We start from the raw sequence: 24,879 nt of genomic DNA, 5'->3' as shown, positions 1-24,879 counted from the left end.
TGGCATTGCTGATAGCATGGTATTTCAGTTAAGTGCAATTAAATACTCTTTGAGGGGATTTGGAGCAAGAGGAAGGAAGAATGGAGCTATTTTATTTTTGTTTCTGTGTCTTTTATTTACACTTCAGAAATCATGAGCAGGTGCCTGTGGATCTTGGCATACACTTCCCTAAAACTATAAAAGTTAGAAAGTGAAACTTAAAGCCACAAATGTCACTTTTAAATTTCTAGTGACAAGAAGAGGATATTATTTAGACTGTTTCCTAAACTATTACAACATAAATCATTCATTGCACACTATGCTTTTAGTTTTGCTCACCGCCCGCTCCTTGCCTGATAGTATATTTTAGAAAGAATAAGTACACCAGTCAAGTTGGCCAGCCTGCAGGCTTCGAATAGTGGTTTTCTTTTTAATTTTGTGGGAAAGTGAGTTACAAGTGACTAGACCGTAAGCTAAACCTTATTAATAGCATTGGTTAATAGCTTAAGATAATGAATTCAAATAATATTACTGACAGCCTTTGAAATGAAAGTCATACTCTCTAAAAACACTAAACTGTACCTATTTCACCTACCAGCTACCTTCAATATTCTGGGGAAGGACTAGTATTTCATGTCCTTACAATGGTTTTCTATCTTAACAGAGGACTATATGATACTGGAATATTGATATTCTATCTTAACTAAAGCACTCACAAGAATAAAAGACATTGACCTCTGGCATTTCAGAGATATTCTCACTAAATTTATGTGCGCCTAACGCAAAATAGCAAATGAATTGATAAATATTAAGCACTTAAGAAATATTTTATTTGTTTGTTTATTTACCAGCTACAGCCTGATAAGAGGAACTGGTTTAATTTTGAAACCCTCAGTTTCCTTTCCTCCAAACCAATAGCTGTTGCTGGCCACTAGTGTGTTCTTTCCTTTGCAGGAAGTTGCAAAATTGAGAGGAAAAAAAACGAAACCAAGTTAGCATTATTTTTAGCTTTCCTCTGATTTGGATATAGCTACAGTCGTTACTTTTTCTCATGGCAACTGTCTAACTATTCAAAGGAGGAAAATGAGGCAAAGGGGAGGAATAGGGAATTGTGTCATGGCACACATGGCACATGTGGAGCCCTTACTGTCTGATGGGCTTTGTGTTAAAAGCACATTGAATGCATTATCTCATTTAACTTTGCAAAATAAACGTTGTTCATATGCCCATTTTATAAACAAGGAAAGCGAGGCTTGGGAAAGTTAAATATTTTGCTTGTGGAGAATATCCTTCCCCAGAATATTGAAGGTAGCTGGTAGGTGAAATAGGTACAGTTTAGTGTTTTTAGAGAGTATGACTTTCATTTCAAAGGCTGTCAGTAATATTATTTGAATTCATTATCTTAAGCTATTAACCAATGCTATTAATAAGGTTTAGCTTACGGTCTAGTCACTTGTAACTCACTTTCCCACAAAATTAAAAAGAAAACCACTATTCAAAGCCTGCAGGCTGGCCAACTTGACTCCACTCCATGGCAGGGTTATTGCTACAAGCTGAGCTGCAGGAATCCAGACAGCTCGCTTATCTGCTCTGCTCTGCTCTGACCTACAAGGGTTCCTGCCACAGTGCAGAGACTGGAGTGCTGCCTAGATGGAGTCTCTCCTAGGCCAGGTATCAGTGCCCTTGGAGACACAGTATAAGCTTCTCAGCTTCAGACTTTCCTCTGAATATTAGTACAGTGGTAACTGTGCTACCTAACTCTTTGAGGGCAGGGGTTTAGTTGCAATGGTGAATGATTCACAAACTGAGTTTAAAATAGCAGAGATGAGCTATTTTTGCAAAGCTTCATGTAATTCACCTTAACAAGGCAGTGCATATTATTTTAGATCAGTAATTGGCAAACTATAGCTCGATGCCTCTTTTGTACAGCCTGCAAGCTAAGAATGGTTTATACATTTGTAATAGGTTAATAGAAAAAAATAAAAGAATATGTCATGACGTGAAAATTACATGAAATTCAAGTTTCAAAATTTGTGGAAATTTGTTTTCTCTTTTATAGAAGTACCTAGGAAATATCCTCGAATTTGTCTGTTGGCCTGTACAGCCTAAAATATTTACTACTTGGCCATTTACAGGAAAAGTTTGCAGATCCCTGGTTTAGAGGGGCATGGGATTGAGCGTCAGTCAGATCTGAACTGAGCACCAGGGCTGCCATTTCCTGACTCAATGACCTCAAGCAAAATATTTAACTTTCCCAAGCCTCGCTTTCCTTGTCTATAAAATGGGCATATGAACAATGTTTATTTTGCAAAGTTAAATGAGATAATGCATTCAATGTGCTTTTAACACAAGGCCCATCAGACAGTAAGGGCTCCACACATTATTATTATTATTGCTGTTATGGTGGTTGTTTTACCATAAAGTGAATGAGACTAAACAAAATTGAAAACTGAGGAAATTTTAAAGTTAAATTAGAAACTGTAGTAGATTCTACAATACTACACTTAGAAAAATTTTTTACTTTTTTTAAAAGGTATTTTGGATTAAATAGCAACAACAACGGCTCACTTAAAGTAGAATGAATAAAATTGGTAAGTCCTGTGTTAAGATAAAAGAAAAGTAAAATCAGTCATACCCAGACATTCAGGGAGAGCGAAAGTTGCAAGCCATCTATCTGAATAAATCAAAACCCTCACCACTTCAGTCACATGCTTGCTAAATTCTGTCCAGTTACTAGAGTCAGAAAAGAAAATGGCAGAACTCCATAGAATTCATGGATAGATATCTTGCTGAAAAGTAACATAGAAACAGATTAAAGCAAAGATTTTATTAAGCTGTAATCTTTATGATCATGGCCATGCATGGCTTAATCAGGAAATCGTGGATTCTAACTTAACTCCGCTCAGAAGGCCAGGACTTCAAGCTGCTGGAGGCAGGACCAGAGGGCAGTGCTTCTCTGCAAATGCACACTGGCACCACCCCATTTTGAGGCACAAATGAACCTTTAAGTTTTTTTAATAGCAGCTTTATTAGGATAAAATTGACAATACCATACAACACACCTATTTCAAGTGTACAATTCAACGGTTTTTAGTATATTCACTAAAGAGTTGTGCAACCATCACCACAATCAATTTTAGAACATTTTCATCACCCCCAAAATGTACTCATTAGCAGTCACTCTCTTTGGTTGCAGGAGTCCCTGGTAACAGCTAATCTATTTTCTGTCTATACAGATTTGCCTATTCTGGACATTTCACAGAAATGTAGTCATACAATGTGTGGTGTTTTGTGAATGCCTTCTTTCATTCAGCATAATTCTTTTGAGGTTCACTCGTTTGTAGCAGGTATCGGTACTTCATCCTTATTTACTGTGACATAATTTTCCACTATATGGCTATACCACATTTTGTTTATCAGTCCATCCGGTGATGGGCATTTCGGGTGCATTCAACTTTCGACCATTGTGTAAAACTCTTTTTACTTTGATTGACACTACATACTGTTTCAGCAATACCTGTTGCCTGCCTTGATTAAGCCAGCCTTATAGGGTACAGGTTGGTTTTGGTGAGAGAGAAGAGATGTTAGTATAATATTCAGCCAGAATCATGTAAGGGAATCTGCAAGAATGTGCCTGAGAAATATGTAAGAGAGGGTGGTCAGGCCAGTAACAGAACAGCTTCTGTTCAGGCAGTAACGCAGTGCTGAAGGGTCGCTCTGTGCTGCTCATAAGAGCAAAACCTGGAAACAATTGACAGGAAATGGATAAATTGCTGTATAGTCACATAATAGAATATAATACAACAGTGGAGTTGGAAAATAAAGCTAACTCCAGATTATGGTAGGTGTAACTTACTGGTAATATTCTTGGGTTAGGGGATGAGGTCAAAGGAGTTCATTATAAATATATACATAAATATAAAGGAGTGTTATCCATGGATTAATGATGAGAGAGTGTCATGAACCAAAGAAAATGATAAATGAACTCAGGTTACCTGAGTCCAAATAAGAAATGAGAAAAAAATAAATAAATGAAAGTAACACACGTACCTTGTAAAAGTTTGGATATACATGTAAAATACGTAATTATAAAAAGTTTCACTGCGAAATATAACGATGTACACTTAAAATTTACGTAATGTTATAAACCAATGTTACCCCAATTTAAAAAAAAGTTTCACTGGTTGTTCCTTCACATATAAAAATTACAAAGAACACTGTAGTATGTTAGCTTCCCATTCTTTCCCCTATGAATTAAAAAATTTTCTTTAACGATACTAAAAAAATGTCAAGTTGATAAGGTCCATCCTTTCTGGGAACTGTTCAGGTCAGGCTACCCACTCCGGTTCTAACCAGCCTGGCCTCAGCCCCAACATCAGCCAGCAGCTATCGGGGCTGCGGGAGCACACAGCGACAGCGTAAAGGCGGGGCTGGCCAGCGAGCCCCAACAACTCCGCCCCGCTTCGCTCAGGTTCAGGGAACACGCCTTGGGGGCGTGTCCAGCATCCCTGGGGGCGTGTCCCTCTCCTCTGGGGGAGTGGCTAAAAGGCGAGGCGGTCCTCAAGTGGAGCCCAGGTAATCCGGTGGGGATCGGAAGGAGCCGTGCGTCGCGGCGTGATGACGTCAAGGACGCGCCTGGCGTGGCGTGCCCGGCGTGCGCAGTTGCGTTTCGGTGCCTGGGTCCCAGCTCCTGAGCTGAGGGAGAGGCGTGTAGTGCTGTTGGCCGCGATGTTACAGGCGGTCGGAGCCGCGGAAGAGGAAGAGGAGCAGACGGAGGAGGACTGTCCTGAGTTGGTCCCCATTGAGACGAAGCCAAGAGAGGAGGAGGAAAAATCTGGCCTCGGCGCTAAGATCCCAGTCACAATTATCACCGGGTATTTAGGTAACTAACCATCCCGGTCAGAAAATGCCGTAAACACTGGTATCCTGGGATTTTGGGGGCTGACAGTGCCTCTTCTCCTTGGGCATCGGCGCTTTGTGGCCGAGAGCAAATGTCCCTGAGGCAGGGGCTGGGTCACTTGCTCCACGTAAGGGTTACCTCTCATCTCAGAGGTTAATGATGCCTAGACTCCTCTGCGTTAGAGTCACATTTATCAAGTGAGATTGAAAGTTAGCCTCGCGTCTTGAAACCGCTTCTGGCTCTGCAGTTTAAATCCTGGACCCGCCCCCTAATTATCCTTGTGACCTCTAACTCGTTATCTTTCTGAAGCTCATCTCCCTCACTTGAAAATGGAAATAATACCGGTCACCTGCTGAGTTTGTTTTCTCATCTGTAAAATGGGGCAGGACACACCTGCCTTATAAGTCTATTAGCATTAAAGGGTGTCCTCTGTAAAATGACCGACACACAAGGGGCACTAGATGCCCTCCTCACTAGATGCCCTTCTCCTCGAGCCAGTCTCTTCCAGCTATTCGTGGAAAGTTCTATCTCAAACTTTTTTTGAGATCTGTTTGTAAAACACCGTAGGGGAAAGAGAATAAAATCTCTGCCCTCCAAGACTGTAGTTCTCAAACTGAGGACGTTCAGGAGTGCACAGGGACGGCTGAATTCATAGGTTTGTAAACATGGTACAGTCTCCTGGGGACAGTTTATGGGCCTATGCTAGAGGTACTTTATTGGAAAAGTTTGAGAGGTATTACTTTAAAACCTTACAATTAAATAGAAAGGCTAGAATAAATACATGATTGTATTAGAAGTGTGGGAAAAGTTAAGAAATGTAAATTAAGGAAACAGTTTTGGGGAAATAATACCATTCCTAGATTCTGCTGGAGACAAGTACAAACTTGGTGCACCTGAGGGCTTATTAACATAAAGATAAGAATGAAATCACTGGTGTTTCCCTTTTTTTCCTTTGTAGACTATAAATTTATTCCGATTTTTGCTCAGGATTAATTTTATAAAGGAATTTATTTTTGGTATTTCCCCACTGTCATGCAGAGGCTGCTTTACTGAGAACCTGAGCAAATTCCTTGTCCAAGACACTATAGTTCACACTGGCCCTCCGGCCTTCCCCATTTTGCTTGCTAGTAGGTCTGTAAAGCATTGGAGATAATGGTCTGAAACTTAGGAATGAGGACTAACGCCAACAGCTTTGTTGTTGAATCTAGGGGTAGTTTCGCTCCTGCTTCTTGACCATTTTCTGTTTCTTGAAACATTGTTCCCTTAACTTCCATCACACTTTTCTTCTGCTATTTCCACTTCTCTGGCATCTCCTTTTGAATTCCCCTCCCCTTCATCCTTTTAACTTCACACCCAGGTAGTTTCTATTTTGATGATCCACAGACATCTCAAACTCAACACGTCCAAAACTTCCTATGTTGCCATCCCCTCAGATCCCCCTGCTCCTGTCATACCAGTCACCTGGAATATTCTAAAAGCTTCCTGATTAGTCTTGAGTCATGCTGCCCTTTAAGATAGTCTCTATATTTTTGCCTTAAGGATCTTTGTAAATGTCAGTCTGATCGTGTCAGACCCTTCAGTGGTTTCCATTTGGGTTGAAGTTCAGATTCCTTAACTTGAATTACAAGTTTCCAGATGATCTGGCTGTTGACAACTTCTCCTGCCTGTGAAACTGTGGCCCAGCTACATTGAACTACGTTTGCTTCTGAAAGGTGTCAAGTGTTTTAGTCCCTGGCACCGTACTTTTCTTCTATTACTCCTCTGGCTAGATGGCCCTCTTAGGTGCTCCATAACACCTTGTACATCTCCTACCGAATGTATCATCCTGTAACTTAATCACTTCTTTATTCATCTGAATTCCCTTCCATCTCCCACTCCCTTAATGTTTCTAAGTTTCAAAAAGGTAGAGACAGTTTGTCTTTGTCTTGTGTACTTTTCACCAAAGCCGCCATAAAATCTGGTCCCTAGTAGACTTTTGAATGAATGAATTATGTCTTAAAGTCTTTTGCTTCATAATATGATTAATTATTAAGACCTCGTAATTGTAGTGGATGGTCTCTTATGTCCACTCCTTTCCATTTTCACTGCCACTACCTAATACAGTGCTAGCGTTCAGGGTTTCTGTCTCACACTTGGACTGGCTTTAGGAATTTCCTCATTGCCTCCTTAAGGTCTGTCCTTTCCCTTTCATACTTCACACTTTCGTGATTTTGAGCTTCCTAAAGCACTCTAAGCACAAGCCTTCCATCTCTTCAACAGCTTTTAAAGGAATATGACCTAAAATGTTGAAAATATTAATACCCTAATACTGAGTAAATGCCTCCTAGGTGTACCCTAGGAATCTTGTCAGTTTACTTCAGAAGACGTATACAAGGTTACGTTTAAAAGTTCTTAGCAGCACTGTTTGTTTTGGTAAAACACTGGAAAAAACCCAAATGTCCACCAACAGAAAGGTAGATAAATTAAAAAAAAAAAAGTGGTACAATTGAACTATGCTACTGTGCAGTTTGGGTTGGTTTTTTTTTTCCTCTAGGAAAATTTTGGTGTGCATGGTTCACACGACAAGCGTTTTTCTTCTACTTGAGCTGAACATATTAGGTTTAATATGCCACCTACTGGATAAAGTTAGTGTAGCTTTCTGAATTTATCATTCTAAATATTGAATATTTTGTCCATTGTTAATATTGCCTACATCCATTCTCCATTTTCTGTGTGCAGATATATACATATGTACATATATATGTAAATATATGTATTTATAAATACATATAAATAAATATATACATATACTTATTTATGTAAATCAATTTTATAGATTAAGCATACTAAAAGTACCCATATAGTCAGTCTGAATTTTTGTTTGGTTAATGATGCGTGTTGAAATAAAAGGTCTTTATAGATAAATTTTAGGGAAGTAAACCATATTTCTTGGCTAAGAAACATTTTCATTGTGTAAAGGGATTTAAGTATTTTTTTTGCAATTTTTTTTTAAAGATTGGCACGTGAGCTAACAACTGTTGCCAATCTTCTTTTTTCTTTTTTTCTTTCTGCTTTTTCTCGCCAAATCCCCCAGTACATAATTGTATATTTTAGTTGTGGGTCCCTCTAGTTGTGGCGTGTGGGATGGACACCACCTCAGCATGGCCTGATGAGCAGTGCCATGTCTGTGCCCAGGATCCGAACCAGAGAAACCCTGGGCTGCCGAAGTGGAGTGCGAGAACTTAACCACTCGGCCCTAGGGCCGGCCCCAGATTTAAGTATTTTATATTTTGTAAACTACATGAGTAATTTATTCCTTGGGAGCCATTACTTCAATAATTCCTTATTTAATAGAAAATTTAGATGCTTTTACGTTATAAGTTATGTAGGTGGCTTATTATTTTTGTCATATGAGTTCACAGAAAGCTGTGTAATCCAACTTGTAGGAGTATTTGTAAGTATTTAAAAAAATTTTATGTTAACAGAAAGTATTTTTAATAGCTTTCAAAGGGTCCTTTAATCCTTTCCTCTAGAATTTTCTATGCAATAGTGAAATAATATTTGAAAAATAGCACGAAAATTTTTAAAACCATTGGGACTCTTTTGTGCCTTTAAAATTAGTCTTTGAATTTTTTATTTAAAACAAATATGTTTTGTAGGTGCTGGGAAGACAACACTTCTGAACTATATTCTGACAGAGCAACATAGTAAAAGAGTAGCAGTTATTTTAAACGAATTTGGGGAAGGTGAGTATAGTTCAATAAATGCCACGCTGCAAGAATTTATAGGACAGTGTATTCCACTAGTCAGTTAATATTCCACGTTTAAAAATGAAAATGCAGGGTATTATAATGTGAACAGTTTTGGAAAATTGGATTAATTTCTGTCAAGCTTTGTTTTGATTTGAGAGACTGAAATCAGTTTCTGTAACATTTTGTATAACTTTGGAATTCATACCAACAGACTTAAATTAGATGTTTACATGAAATAACTCAAGAAGTAAAAATCTAAACATATGAAAGAAAGTTTAGGAACTAGAAAAGTTATTTTATATTGAGTATATTGTTTAATTTCAACTTTTGAGAAATATTTGGAAATGCTTTAGTTATTATATGTTAACCTTGTTGAATGTTTATTATCTGAAAAGCAGTTCAAACTGAAGATTTTGAAAATAAGTTAAACATGTGGTCTCTCTCCTCAAGTAACTTCGATTGTCTGTGAAAATACAAACCATTTAAATTTTTTGTCTTTAATACCGAACTGTGGTTAAAAAAATCTCTTCAGCAATGTTAGATACAATTCTTTGATTACTTTTATAAGTTTTTCTTCTCAAGTATGAATTTTAGTAAAAGCTCACTTTTAGCCAAAAAGTATAACTTCTGTTGGGATATTTCTTAAAGTGTACTATTTTTTCAGTTGTAAATTAGTAAAGGAACTAGGTTTTATGAACAATAATTAAACTTAATTTTTTATTTCAATGAACTAAAGAGAAAAATCCTGTTAGACAAAATAAAAATCTTAAGATTTTTAAATTGTAGTCTTTTATTCTAGCTTCTTATTAACTGATCTTCTGTTGCACACTGATTACATTTATTATTATTTCTTGCTATTTTCTTCATTCTTTCTGGATTATTTTCACCATTTTGTCCTTGACAGCATTCACAATCCTTTTCTTCACATCTTATTTGTGTTCTCTACACCCTGAATTTTATAGCAACTGTTTTTAAAGCTCTTTATTATTGCCTAACTGAAATATATACAAAAAACCATATAAATGAAAATTTTTTCCCTTTATTTGACCATTTCCTTCATTGGACATTTACAGCTCTTCCTTGGCTTTGGTATATTTTTTTATTGGAGGAAAAGTAAGACAATTAAAATCATTCTTATATGATAACAAGCATGTCAGAATCTCAAACGTATTTACTCTTTCTCAAGTAAGCATTGCTAGGAAACCTATATGTATATGACTAAAATTTAATTTTTAAATGAGCACATTGATACCCTGGCCAAGCAAACTTCCTCAAAATGAACTAGAGTTTTTACTTATATTGGGAATACTGAGTAGTCCAATAGAAATAAAAACAATTTAGAGAAAGAGTGAAAAGAAAAAAATAGATGAACCAGGGCCTGCCCAGTGACATAGTGGTTAAGTTCATGCACTCCCCTTTGGCACCCTGGGGTTCACAGGTTTGGATCCCGGGTGTTGACCTACACACTGCTCATTAAGCCATCCTGTGGTGGCATCCCACATACAAAATAGAGGAAGGTTGGCACAGATGTCACCTCAAGGCCAATCTCCCTCACCCCCCAAAAAAACATTCCTTAAGAGGTTGAAAGGCATATAAAAATCAATATATAAAACATACTAGTCTATCTAGAAAGTTGGCCATGAACAAAAAAAAATGCCTTTAAAATAGCTGCCCTATTAGGAAATGGGAGCAGGCAAGTAAGAGGCCTAAAGACGCAGTAGGTATGATGCATTAATTTTGGATTTGCCTTTTAGGGGCTTAAATCCTCTCAAAGAAATAAAAGCTAAAATAATCTAGAGTAATAGTTTAGCTATTGAGGCTACATGGATAGAATGAAAGAATAAAATTTATAAAATGTATTTTCTGCCTTGAAGTCTGCTCTGTTAGTGAGTATCCTCATCTTCGTTTTTGGTGGGCTAGTGAACGTAATCTAAAGAGCGCTTCTTGTTAATTATTCCAGGAAGTGCAGTGGAGAAATCCTTAGCTGTCAGCCAAGGTGGAGAGCTCTACGAAGAATGGCTGGAACTTAGAAACGGTTGCCTCTGCTGTTCAGTAAAGTGAGGAATGTGTTTACTGTGTGCTTGTTGGTTTACTATAAATGTTTATTGATTACATTTCCAGCTTTGATTTTCTTGCATAATTTACTGAATTTTCATAGTCTGCTTCATTGTATTTTCAAATAGAAAATAGACTTTTATTAGGATGCATTTTCTTAAAGTGTTTTTTGCTATCTTATTTCTTTTGCTGTCTGCTCTCATGCTGTCGTCCTTTTATTGAATTATTTTATTGGTTTTGATGTCAAGATTTATTAATCTCTGTGGTACATGAAAGTCTCATTTCATATATAAAAAATGATTGTTCTGAATTTAATGTCATTGTTCTTTTTTCTAAGAATTCAGCCTCCAAAAAACAAAAATAAATGACCATCAAAAAAGAGAAAAACCTTATATTATGTTCCACCAGTGAGAGTTGTTTCCAAGGACTGTCTGTTTTATTCACTAATATACCACAGATCTTAGAAAGGACCTGCACGTAGTAGTCCCCCAAATATTTGTTGAGTGAATCACGAAGATTAGTACCTCTACTATTAGTTTTGTATGTTGTAGTTTATTAAATTTCTTCTACGTCATTTACTATGTTACGTGTTTGACTTTGAGTCAAATTATTAACAAGGCTAAAATCATAACCTTTACTTGAATAACCAAAATGCAATCCATTAAGTATTTCTTGCACTTTTGATATTATAAGAAAAAAAGAGAAATTAAAGCCTGGTACCCTAATTCAGAACATAATTAAGAGTATTTAATGGTAGGGTTTATTTAGCTGTTATATTAAACTATATAATTCATAAATTTTATCATTATTTTGGATGTTGATACTTTTCTTTCATAAAGGTGTAAAAATAACAGATTCTGGCTTACTTTAGTCAGGTATATTGAAATTCCCTTTGCTTTTAATTTCAATAAAATTAAAGTTTTAACTCATCATGTATTTGATAATTCCTATCAGTGTATATGCATCTGTTTTTTTCCCCTCATTGATAAATACTGGGTGGGCATTTTGTTAGAAACTTAGGACTAAGTTAAATATTCACATTCTTAAAGATGTTTTTGTCTCAGGCTGCTGAATATATTTTAAAATGTTTGTAATGATCATTTAAAAATATTCAGTCCATCAACTCTGTATTATGTTTTGGTATTCTCCAGGGACAATGGCCTTAGAGCTATTGAGAATTTGATGCAGAAGAAGGGGAAATTTGATTACATACTATTAGAGACCACTGGGTTAGCAGATCCTGGTAAGATATGATATTATTAATAACCAGAATGTAATTCTTAAACATTTTAAAACAAATGTACTAAAGAAATTTCTAAAATGAGTATTAAAGCTGTACTCCAGATTAAAAAATTTTTTTGGTGTAAAAGACAAAAATTACTGGGTTGTCATGTTTCTTTGGCAGATGAAAGATGATCAGAGTGCTTGGTACTTTTAACCTGGTAATAGAATTTGAAGTTTTACTGATTGACTTAGAGTTATTGGTAGGAACAAAAGTTGTTAAAAATATGGAAATTTAGGAAAAATGGGGACATCCTACTTCTAAGTGTATATTTGATTGGTTATACTCTACAGAGATCTTATTTCTGATTACTTTCTAATCCAGCTTTCTTAAAGGGTCATTTAGAGAGTTTTAAGAGCTTTTGGACTCTAATCTCAGCATTACTTATTCCCTTTAAATTCATTGTTAGCATTGTGTTTTTCTCCTACTAAACTTGAAATAATTTTATTTGTAAATGCTGTCATAAGCTACAGTGTTAAATTAAGCATACTGGGCCTTTTTCCTGGTGTGGAATTAATAATGATTGTCCATGAAATTTTTGTCTCTGAATGGAAAAACATCTAAACTTCTCTGTTGAGAGCTACACAAAGTCAACCTGTTTCTAACAATGGGTTTCTGTTTCCTTCTTAGCCAAGTAACTTTTAGGTAACCTTTATTCCTAGTTTGCAGAACATTTAGTAAGTCTGAACTATACCATTATTTCTTTTTTGATCTGAGTCTGTGGTATTGGGCCATAAAACTCTGTTTGTTTGGGAATAATTTATTAAAAGGGTCATAACTTTTTAAAAGAAATATTGGAATATACTGAAGATTTGGTTGTAATCAATGGTTATTGTACTTAGAAGTATTACATAATAACTTTCTCCCCATGTTTTCACATCGGTCTTGAGTTAGGCTCTTTTGGTCCTTATAGTAGGCATGAATTTTTCATACGTTTCCAATAGGTCTTACTGATGATACAACTTGACTATTACATTGGTGTTAAATATTAAAGTAGTTTAAATCTGATAAGGTGGGAAAATATATTTTATGCATCTTTTTGAAGTAGCAAATATCAGTTTCATTGTAGCCACTTGATAGAGAAAAACTTTTGAAACTTTTTTGGATAGTAGGTGAGTTTAATAAAACACGGTTCAATTTTTCAGAAGAAACAAAAGTTAAAGATCTCAGAGAAAGCTTTTGTACAAATTGTAGTTATAAACCGGTTAGTGTTTCTTGGTTCTGACTTTCTTTAGAATAGTGATTTTGTTGTTTGGGTAAAAATGGAATATTCATTATAAAATAAACAACAATCTAATGCTTAAGAAAATAGGAAGAAAAAAGTTTAAAAAAATCACCCTATATCTCAGTACCATGAAATTCAAGTAGGTAAATTTCATTCCAGTGGGGCTAGCCCAGTGGCGTAATGGTTAAGTTCTGTGCGCCCTGCTTTGGTGGCCTTGGGTTTGCGGGTTCGGATCCCAGATGTGGACCCATACCGCTCATCAAGCCATGCTGTGGCAGCAGTGCACGTGCAAAATAGAGGAAGACTGCCACAGATGTTAGTTCAGGGCCAGTCTTCTTCAAGCAAAAAGAGGAAGATTTGCAACAGATGTTAGCTCAGGGCCAATCTTCCTCACACACACACAAAATTAAATAAATAAATAAATTCATTCCAGGGATTTCTCTTGTGTCAGTGCTACTCGCTGTTGTGTGTTGAATGACAGCCTCATTGTCACCTGGGAGCTTGTGAAAGAGGCAGATCTTGGGCCCCATCCCAGATCTACTGAATCAGACTCTCTAAGGATGAGGCCTAGTAATCTCTTGTAAGAAACCTTCCAGGTGATTCTTATACATGTGTAAATTTGGGAATCTCTGCTCTATGTGCTTCTGAAAGCAGTATAAATATACAGAAAAAATTTTATAAAAATGGGATCACATTCTTTATGCTATTCTTAATAATTATTAGTTTTACTTAAATCTGAAAGAAGAAAACTTGAAAGAAGTGAAGGAATTGCTGAATATCAGATAAATACTTCTTTACTGCAAGAGACATGAGTTAAGGAACAAAAGAAAAGATTGTAAAGAACAGAAATTGGACAAATTATTTCTTAAACCACGTTTCAGTATTTCTGCTGACTCCATGGCATAAAAGATGAGGGAATTAACACTCTTCTTCTTTCTCCCATTTCCTAGTTTTGGGTGATTGTGTTCTGTGCTGTTTTCAGGGTTTCTGACATTTACGTTGTCATACTTTTATTTAGTTCTATGTTTAAGCAGTTTTAGTCCTTATTACCAGTATTGTGGCTTCCCCATTCCTGAGTGGATCAGTCTCTTGATTGACTGAACGTCATGGTCAGGTAATCTTTTCCAGCTGTAGGTGCTGTATTCCCTGAGTTCTTGCATACTTCATTGCTTGAGAATACTTTTATACTGGAAGGATTACTTGGCTAGGTGTAAAATTTTCCAGATCACAATTTCTTTTCCTCAGAACTTTGCAAATGTTGCTCCGTGATCTCTTAGTATTTTTTGATTGGCTGGATTTCCTTGTCCAATATTTTCTCTTTTTATTTCATCAGGAAGGATTTGGGAGTGCTGTATTTTTTTGAGTTTCAGTGCTGTTGTTCTCTTAATGTTTGAGAATGTCTGTTGTTTTTATTCTTGAAAAACAACTTGGCAGGACATGGTATCCTTAGAAACACTTTCATTACAACTTTGTGGTCGTTATTTCATTATGTTGGAGCGGTAAATGTTACTGTAGAAGTCTATTTTCTTCCCACTTCCTTGAAAGTGACTTGCTTTTTCATCCAAAATGCCTGAAAAATTTTTTTTGAGGTTCGGTAATATAGCCAAGATACACCTAAGTGTCATTCATAATCATTTTTTCCTAGATTAGTTCTTCATTTAGGTACATTTTCCTTATTTATTACCGTGAGAGGTTTTCTGTCAAATTATTGGGTCCTCTACATTCTGACACCAATTTTCCCTATATTTAATTTTCTTTTGTTTTCCGTATCTATTATCTTTTAATTGTTTTGATTTGTCTTTTGCCTCAGCATTTACTGTCATCATCTCAAACCTTCCTTTTTGTCAGTAATTGTGTTTCTACCAATGTCTGTTCTGTTCCTTGATGTTTTAAATGAATTACTTGGTTAAGTAATGGTATGTTGTACCTCAGTTTATTTCTTTAGCACTGCAAATTACCTTTTCGTATTATTCTGCTTTATCTTACTTTAGAGTTTGTTTTTAATTAAGATTGTGTTGCTTTTAAGTTCTTTATTATGAAGAGGCCATTGAGAATTTTCTTGGGCTTCTTGGATTGTGTTTCCTTCCAGAATGGGTTCTTTGCCATTTGATGCCCTATTCATTTCTTCAGTTTTTTTCCTTTCTGCCCTTTATCTTCTTTTTTGTTTCATCTAAGCTGTAATACATGTACATAGTTTTTTCAGCATGTTCATGCTTGAGGAAGGAGGCTCAGAGAACTTCTATCTATGGTCGTCCCTTCTCATCCAAAGTTTCACTTTGCGTGGTTTTGTTTACCCATGGTCAACCGTGGTCCGAAAATAACTACATCACAATGCCTGCATCATTCTGCTCACTTCATCTCATCACGTAGGCATTGTATCATCTCATATCATCACAAGAAGGGTGAGTACAGTACAATAAAATATTTCGAGAGAGAGAAAGACCACATTCACATAACTTTTACTATGGTATATTGTTATAATTGTTCTATTTTTATTATGTTATTGTTATTAATTTATTACTGTGTCTAATTTATAAATTAAATTTTATTGTAGGTATTTATGTAGAGGAAACAGCATAGTATATGGAAAGTTTGCTACTATCCATAGTTTCAGACGTCCACAGTGGGTCTTGGAACTTACCCTCTGGATAAGGGGGGGCTATTGTACTTAGATGTGGTGTTGATGAATTCTTTTTAATACCCTACCCATCTTACCTGCTTGTTTTTCTCCTGAGCCTCAGTTTGAAAGCTGAGTATTGCTGGGAGCAGAGACGGGGACACAAAGGGAAAAGGGGTGACTGAGAGAGCCAGATGGGTAAGATGACTTTTAGGCTCTGCTCTCTTAAAATACCAACAGTTCCCTTCCTGGGTTTGCTCCAACTATTCGTGAATATACATTCCATACGTCGTGCGGGGGCATCCTTGAGCCCTAGACCTCTTGCTTCATTTCGCTGCTGTGCCCTAGAAAGTGAACCCTCCCCCACAAATGTGAAGTTGGTTAGGAACTTTTACCCTGGAAGTTTTTTTGTTGATTTTTCCTTGCGTTGCTTATTCTTCCCTCAGTTCTACTTCTTGCCATTTTGAAAGCTATTCGTGATGAGTATTAGGATTTTGTAAACTATTTTCCTGTAACCTCTTATTGGGAATGGGAGTAGAATTAAGAACTATTGTAAGTCACATAGAACTTTGTGTTTCTTATTTTGACTATCACTCTTCAAAATTTATGGAAGAGGTTGTATGTTTGGTTGCTGCTTATAAAATTTGGCTTTAAAATTTTTTTTTGTTTTTACTAGATTTTGAAGAAGGGAGATTCTATAATCTATCTCAGGATTTCTTAACCTTGGCACAGATGACATTTTGAGTTGGAAAATTCTTGCCTGTGGGGGGTTGCCTTGTGCATTGTAGATTGTTTAACAGTATCTCTGGCTCCTATCTGCCACATGTCCATAGCATTCCCCTAGTTGAGATGACCAAAAATAACTCCAGACGTTGACAAATACTCCCTGGGGAGAAAAATCACCCTGAGTTGAGAACCACTGATTAATTTCATTCTGTCATCTTTACTCCTCTTGCTAAACACCTCCATCCACATTTTAAATAGTTCTTTCTTGAGTAGCCTGCTAAGTATTATCAAAGATGCACATCAGATTTAGAATAAAAACTCTAATACACTCTTACAGTTCAACTTAACATTAGGCCGATATTAACTGTAGGACTTACAGTCTATCTGAATAGAAATCAATGAATTAAAAAAAAATGATTTATGTACAATGCTAGCAGTTTTACTGAATGGAAAAAATTAATACTTTTTTTTATGACATTGTTTGGAGTAATGATACTCACAGTAGATTTACTTTTTTCTCCCTCATTAATTAAAATCATGTTGTTAGCCAAGTAAGTGAAGAAAATTCTTATTGGCAATTCAGTTGCTTCCTGTTTAGGAGCCTGACACTCTCCACTTCTAAGCTAAATAATTGTCAGGGTAAAGTAATTTCCTTGAAAAGGACAGGCATTGATTCAGCCCCTGTTACTCACAAATCCTATTTCAGTCAAATTGGAAAACTATTAAGTTTTTGGGAAAAAATCAATAGGTATCAGGAAACCATTAGATCTTGTGGCCCTTGCTATATCTTGCATGAGTAATCACTGTGAACAGCTGACAGGTATTTCATTGTTGACACAGAGTGATGCTTGGCGGACCACATCTCGTCAGGGTAGGTGGACAGCTTTAGACATTGGAATGAGTTCAGTTATCCTTGTTTTTCCCCGATACTCATTCTTTTAGACAGGCCTGTCACTAACTGGACCTGTGATGCTTTGAAAAGTCAAATACTTTCTTTGTTGTCAGTTTTCTTTTTCTTATGTTGTGGCCTACTAATCAGGGTGTGTGGTTTGGTACTGAACAGTTTCTGTCAAAAACAACTTTTAATTTCTTATTTATAAATTATTTTTCCTCAGACCCAAATTTTATATCAGTGCTATATAAATAGTGTAAGGATTTATTAGTAATGACATGGAGTATATAATTTTACTTTTTGGTCTTTGTTCTCTAAAACTTATGAGTAAATTTAAAAACTTTTTGGACAGTGATTTTGGAATTGGGATTTTAGAGAGATAATTTGTTATTTGTGAACCGTATGGTTATTATATTCAGGAGAGAGAAAATAAAAATCAGTCCTATGTGCATATAGCCATACTGCCCAAATTATTTGATAATATCTGTTGATAAGTTATTATGGTGTGGGTAGAGCTTGGTGTTGGATTTGTATGTGATAAGAGTTGGTCTTTTTTTTTTTTTTTGAAGAAAAAGGGAGCGGAAGAAAGGAGTATACATAGTAAAAGTTTCTATCACTGTAATTTCCATAAAAAGATTGGAAACCTGTATTTAATTTGTGTATGTGTTTGCCTGCTAATTCTGTTTGGGCAAGTTAAAAAATTATGGATAGAATCGTGTTTCTCAGTTTAAAGAAATATTTTTATTTGATGAATATTATCATATATTCTCAGGTGCTGTAGCTTCTATGTTTTGGGTTGATGCTGAATTAGGAGTTGATATTTATCTTGATGGTAAGTTAAAAAGCGAATTTTCTTTTGTTTTCAAGTAAAATGTTATTGTTATGGTTAAGGTCATTTTTGTTCATTTATGTTACAATTTTAATTCCATGTCTTGTTAATGTTTTTAAACTTGTTTAGTTTGATGATGAAGTAAGTCTTTGTTCATACAGATTCTAAAGCCCCAGTGCTAGAACGAGATGTCAAATCTTAATCTCAACTCCCAATTTAGTGCTTCCACTAAAGTTTTCCTTTTAAAATACTGTGTAGATTTCCTGTACCCCCTATTGTTTGATTTATGCACTTAGTGTAGTGTTAGAACTTTTTATTTTAAATAAGCTATACAGTTTGGGGATCATATTTTTGCTTTCATTTTCCCTTGAAGATAAGAATTAAGGAAAGTCCCCCATCCCTTACTTTATTTACCTTAACACCTTTGGGCAATTTTATTCATAGACTTCATTTAAGACGTATTAGAAACTTTCTGCCCCATGTCCATTCCCCCACTACTGCCCTTCACCTTTCTTTAAACCAGGTCTTTCGTAGACTAAGTGATGAAATTTAAGAATCATTGAAGCTGGGCCTCATCATTTAGCCCTAATATATGTGGCGCGTAGCTGTTGAATTTATCAACTTTGTTCTGCTGTTATCCTTTGAAAAAGTTATTTAGCATATAAAGTCAGAGATTGCTCAACTAATTGGTCTTTTGGAAACTTAGGTATGTGTTATGTAAAACATTTGTATAAGTTAGATTTGGTGAGAGTTAAGCAATAATTTAAATCTTAAGAAAAGTCTTGATTTTGATTATGTGAAAATAAACTAGAGATAACCTGTCTTGTGTAATTTGTTACATTCAGCTTTATGTTATGAAATTTGTCTCATCATTTTGGACTGTAAGCTTTTTAAAGGCTAGAGAAATCTTATTTTCTTATTTGTTTGAATATTTAATTTAAAAAATATATTTATTTTATATCCTACCTAGTGCTTTAAAATAGTACTAGACACTCAGTGCATGTTTGAAACGCATCTACTTATTAGTGGAATTGAATTAAATTGCAGCATTGGCAAGAGAGAAAACAGTATTTTATTGAGTAACATTTGTGAACTGAAATAGATTAGTTTTAATGTTCCTTTTCAAGTATAAAGGTTATTAAAAGATTTATTCTTTGTAGGTATCATCACTGTTGTGGATTCAAAATATGGGTTAAAAGTAAGTTGAAAAATTGCTATGAGTTGCTAATTATTTGTTAAGAGCTGGGTATATGGGGATTGATCATGTTATTTTCTCTACATTTGTATCTGTTTGTAATTTTTCTTAAAAACTTTTTTTTAAGTATCTTTGAACAATAGGTGAAATTTGTGTCTTTTATTTATTTTGTGTTTTTAAATTAAATATTTATTTTCTGTTACTCTTACTGATGTAATAAAAGTTGGAAGTGTAGTATTTTATAATCAGGATACGACAGGATAAAGTTTGGGTATTTGTAACTCCTCTAGGATTCAACCCCAATGTTGGTTAAGATTTTTCTGTGTGATAGAGAAAATTGAGCTTGATAAAGCATATGAAAACTTATTTTTCTTGTTAAACAGCTATCAGACACAAGCTGGAGATAATTCAGTTTTTAAAAAATATTACTTTACCTTATTTTGAAGAAATCAGGATTTATATATAGGTTTAGTGAGGAGAACCTCTACACTGAAAGGCTGTGGATGTTTTTGTAACTACCAAGATCCTCAGATGCATTTAAATGGGCTTCAATTCATAAAATGCACTTAGTAAGATTTTTAAAAGCATGTTGTTGCATAAAGGAAAAGTGTTTCTCAGTTTTCCAAGTGAAATATTACTAAAGGCAGAAGAGAGTGAAATTATCCTCTGGTCCCAATCTAGGATATGGATAGTGCCCAGAGTAATCATTTCTTAGAAGTTTGAATTTCATGTTTAAAAATACATGTCCATTTTGTATTCTACCTCACATTATACCTGAATTTCTTAACTTGAAAAGTTTTTCTTTCAAACCATCAATAAAATTATACTCTAGGAATATAAGGCAAGCTTGCCAAATGGCTACAGTACCCCTTCACGGGCCCTTCAGTTCCCTCAGGTATACAACATCCTAATTTGAGAAGTTTGGGAGATAATTCCTTTTTAGATTTTCAAGTCCAAATTTACTGATAGTCTTAAGAATCAAAGAAAGATCCCAAATATTACATTTTACTCAGAAAAATTCTGACTCTTCTGAAATCATGATATTTCTAGCAAAATGTTTACAAAGGAAGCAAAAAAATAGGTCAAATTCTTCAGTCTGAGTGTTTATTGTAGGCATGTTTGAATCCATATTCTATACAAATTTATTACCAAATTTTGGATTCCTATGGGATAAATAACAGGATATTTTGTTTTTTTGGTAGACTTAAAGTACCATACCCAAAGTCAAACTCTTTATTTATGATTATAGGAATAATTTTATATGTATATTTGAGTGTGCAGAGGAGTTAAATGGAATCTATTATCAGTGTGATAGAAGCCAAAAAAATCAGAAAGCAACATTCTGAATAATGCAAACACAGTAAACGTTTAACCCTCTGCCACCTTGATAAAACCTCTTAAATTATTAAATCAATATACCTACGTAAAACTGACATACTGTCAGGATAATGGAAACTTTAGATTTTCTAAGTCAGATGCCAGATAAATAACTTTTCCTTTATATAAAGAATTTGCCAACTTGTCCAATTCCTCTGGTTGCAAAGCTTGACCCAGTAGCTGCTTGTGATTCAGAGAATTCTGAGGCAGTACAAGTAATGACACTTGGATAATGGGCAGCAATTTAAGGGTGTCATGCTTCACAGAGCCAGCCCATCACAAGTAAAGCTGAGAAATGGTACCCTGTGGCCAGCCAGCCAAATTGAAACTGAAGTGGTAATTGATATCATGGGCTATCACTCTAATGGGATTGTCACCCATTGATCTGAAATATTCATTTTTTAATCATGGGCAAAGAATTGGACAACTTCAAGTGACAGCTCTCTATTCTCCAGACTTGACACTTGGGCTACTGACATTGTTCTTTTCAGTTCTACAAATGTGACAGCATTTAATGCAATAGAATCAATGAATGAAGTTACACAGAAAAGGTCAAGTGAGAGGTTTCTTTTTGGTTCTTCTGGTATATTGCACAAGCTGTTGAAACAATTCAGTCAGAAAACAGTTTGGCTTGGAAAAGACCAGAAAAATAAATAGACTGACATTATGCAATAATCTTTTTTTAAAAGCTAAAATGCTGTTAGATCTATAACCAATCCATTGGAAAGGAATAGAAGCTGCTTCTTTTTTTAATGTCATCTGACACCTTTGACACTAGATTTATTTCCACTTTGGTGAACAACAGTGTTTTTTTCTTTTTTTTTTTTTTGGTCCAGCTCATTTCTATTTCTGCAGAAAAGGGCACCCTATAACCTATACTGAAGTTGTGTCTACAAAGGTGTTATTTCAGAGGGTTCCTTTCTTTCTTATGGTATGCTAAGTTGGAGGGTTGAACCTTAACCGTTTATCTAAATGGTTTAGCTAAATGTTGGATTAATTAGTAACAAAATTATTTTTTATATATAAGCAAAAGCCACAGTCTCTAAGCAGAGACAGGGAATCCTTTGGGGAGATATCTATATATCTATATCTATCTATAGACACAAAATATTTTGAAAAAGGATTTGGAAAAATTTTTCCTTTCTTGCCTGTACAGGTAGAATAGAATGTCTAAATTTCTTTTTTTTAACTTTATAAATGGAAGTCATTTGACTTAATGACTAATGGTGTGTAATGTGTTATTGGAGAGTGTCCTTTTGAATAGCAAACATTGGTTTTAGTCCTTTCAAAGTTTGACTTGGGGAGGTAGAAAGTCGCTTAGGAGAGACATTGGGCTGATAGCCAGAGAAAATAAATGTTAATATGCACTTATTATTTCTTTATGTTTGTATAGCCTTCATATGTGCATAGAACAGGGCGTTTATCTCTTCTGCTATAATTATATCTGATTATTATAGAGTTGTACATATTGGTAGGTTTTTATTTGGGGAAATTTTAACATTTTTTATTATGCTTTTTGATTGCCTGGAGGTAGTCAAATTTTAGTCCATCCCAGTTAGCTTTGAGTCAAGATTTCTAATCTGGAGAAGGAAGTCCCTTATAAACATGAGTTACTTTGTGAAACTACTATTTTATTACTTCCATTTAGGTATGGAAATAAAAAAACAAATCTCTAATTTTCTTGCCATATCTTTTTTATACCCCAGCAACTCACAGTGTAGGAACCCCAAATTTGTATGTACATAAAGCTTCCAAAAGGTCAACAAGACAATCTTTTGAAAAATATTTCAGATTTTTAAAAGAACTTCAATATTACAGGATCCTTGGAAAAAAATACATCTTTGTTAAACAGATTTATGGCTGATTAGAAAGGGATTTGTTATTGCATGTTACACAGAATTTTTCAAATGACAATATCCATGTATCTATGTCAACAAATAAGAGGTGTTAACTAGAACTCATTCAACAAATATTTGTTGAGCCTGGGTGTCAGATACTATTCCCAGTATAGTAAAAGCCTTGTTCTCCCGAGGACATAATAATAGGATTTGTTATAGCTTCAGGCTAAGAATAATTAGCAAAAATATTCTTGGTCTTTTGGCCAGGAACAGTTTTTGATACAATATTCTCCAAGTTCTGTGACTTCCGTAATTTCAGATTGGGTCTGCAGTTGAATTTATAGGATTGTACCTAAAGTGGAAATCAGTTCATTATTGTAGTTGTAGTTTAGTCTTGTTTCCTCCAAAATAGAATTTGGCAAACTTTTAGAAGAAGGAAGTTTTTCTCTGTGGCCTTAATCAAGGCTAAATTATACCAACTTGCTCTTAGGTTCCAGACTATCCCCAAACCTTAATGATCTTCCTCCCCATGAGGTGTGAAACTGGTTTGGTGAAACAGTTTTGAATGTCAATTTTAGGTAATCTTTATGTATGTACTCTTCTGTGAATACAGTCGCCCCTCAGTGTCCCTGGGAGGTTGGTTCCAGGACCCCTGTGGATACCAAAATCTGGATTCTCAAGTCTCTTATATAAAATGATGTAGTATTTGCATATAACCTACACACATCCTCCTGTGTGCTTTAAATCATCTGTGGATTACTTTTAATACCTAATACAATGTAAATACTATGTAAAGGATTGTTATACTGTATTGTTTAAGGAATAATGACAAGAAAAAAGTGTGTACTTGTTCAGTATAAATGCAACCACCGAAGGCCTTTCGACCTGAGGTTGGTTGAATCCACGGAGGCAGAACTGGAACGCACAGATACACAAGGCTGACAGTATTAAAATTTGTGTAACAGCGTATGCAAGACTGATTTTACATGAAAAAAAAAGCCTTCACAAAGATTTAAAAATTATGTTCACTTTACTTATATTGAGCATGTTTTCAATTTTTGAAAAATAGCCCTATTATTAGGGTATCCTGTGATGGTGACAGTATTAGATTTAGTTTCTTCTTTCATAAAATGAGGAGAATAGCCATTTTCCATAATTGTTATGAAGGCTAAATGAGATATGTGTATAAACATTTAATAATTTGTGAAGTTTGAGTCAAATACAAATAGTATTAATATAATCTAATTGCCTCTAACCTCAGTAGGCAGCTTTTTATTGTGATGGGACATCTATTGAGGGTTAAGGAAATGAAGATGAAACATTTTTCAGAGATGAATTAGGTCATTGATGACTTTAGGTATATAAATAGGGTTATGGGAAAATAATAACTGCTTCCAGAGAGATGAAACCTACCTCATGGGCCTTGAAGTCAATGTCAAAATATTTTTTGGAGCTAGCTTGAATCTGGAGAGGTCAGCAAAATAATAGTTGCACTGAGAGGCCAGATTACTCTAGTGTTAGCTTCTAATGATAAACTGCTTTTGGGCTAGAATTAGGGCTGTGTTCTGCCCACAGCTTATTTGTTTCTAGGGAATATGAAGGGCCCAGCACTGAGTTTGTATTGTGTATGATTCTGGGGTGGGGGAGTGGGGCATGGGGGTAGAAATGGAGGGAAGTGTGTTAGATTTTAAGAAAGTACAATTTCAGTGGTTCTCTTTTTTTTTATAGATAATAATGGATATTTAGAACAAGAACAATTTTGTAAAGAGGAAAATGCCTAAAATCTGAACTATAATGTTCTTTGTTTTTATGACATTATTTAAACCTGGAGGGTTTTCTTTGTGAGGGAAAGAAGTCAGGAGGACAAAATTTAAGCCTTTGCCCCCACTTCCCCCAAAAAATCCCTCAGGTTCACTTTAGGAAAAAAATTACAAATGAGGAAGAAAATGCTTTCAGATAGAAAAGTTAGTTCTGAATTTGTGTATTGGGTAAAAGAACTTGTTGAAGTCTTTATTCGAGGCGAGACAGGAGTGTCTAAAGTAAAATCCTTTGTGCTGACGTTAGATTTTGAGTTACACCACGGTAACTTTTGTCACACTTTGTTTTTCTTTAGCATTTAGCAGAAGAAAAACCTGATGGCCTTATCAATGAAGCTTCTAGGTATTCATGTTTAAAGTATATATTGATTACTGGCTAATTGGAAACAGAAAATTATAATAGGGAAACCAAAAAC

At 35.2% G+C, this 24,879-nt stretch overlaps 1 protein-coding gene across 4 annotated transcripts in view; it reads left to right on the top strand.

Moving 5' to 3' along the window:
* Positions 1-4,516: 4,516 nt before the first annotated feature.
* Positions 4,517-24,879, top strand: part of ZNG1A (Zn regulated GTPase metalloprotein activator 1A) — a 46,877-nt gene continuing 26,514 nt past the window's right edge. The window contains exons 1-7 of one of the 4 annotated variants that reach the window (XM_008512755.2): positions 4,517-4,861; positions 8,518-8,604; positions 10,571-10,667; positions 11,817-11,908; positions 18,180-18,239; positions 19,397-19,434; positions 24,760-24,806. In XM_008512755.2, coding sequence (XP_008510977.2) covers positions 4,597-4,861; positions 8,518-8,604; positions 10,571-10,667; positions 11,817-11,908; positions 18,180-18,239; positions 19,397-19,434; positions 24,760-24,806 — 686 coding nt within the window. In that variant the 5' untranslated portion in view covers positions 4,517-4,596. Of the gene's footprint in view, positions 4,862-8,517; positions 8,605-10,570; positions 10,668-11,816; positions 15,988-18,179; positions 18,240-19,396; positions 19,435-24,759; positions 24,807-24,879 lie in introns of those variants that run through there. The other 3 variants (XM_070590670.1, XM_070590669.1, XM_070590671.1) reach the window with 3 other exon arrangements.

This window comes from Equus przewalskii, chromosome 22 (genome assembly GCF_037783145.1).
Source record: "Equus przewalskii isolate Varuska chromosome 22, EquPr2, whole genome shotgun sequence".
Classification (NCBI taxonomy): Eukaryota; Metazoa; Chordata; class Mammalia; order Perissodactyla; family Equidae; genus Equus; species Equus przewalskii.
Note: the sequence above shows the minus strand (reverse complement) of the source record. Positions and strands in the feature narration are given on the sequence as shown.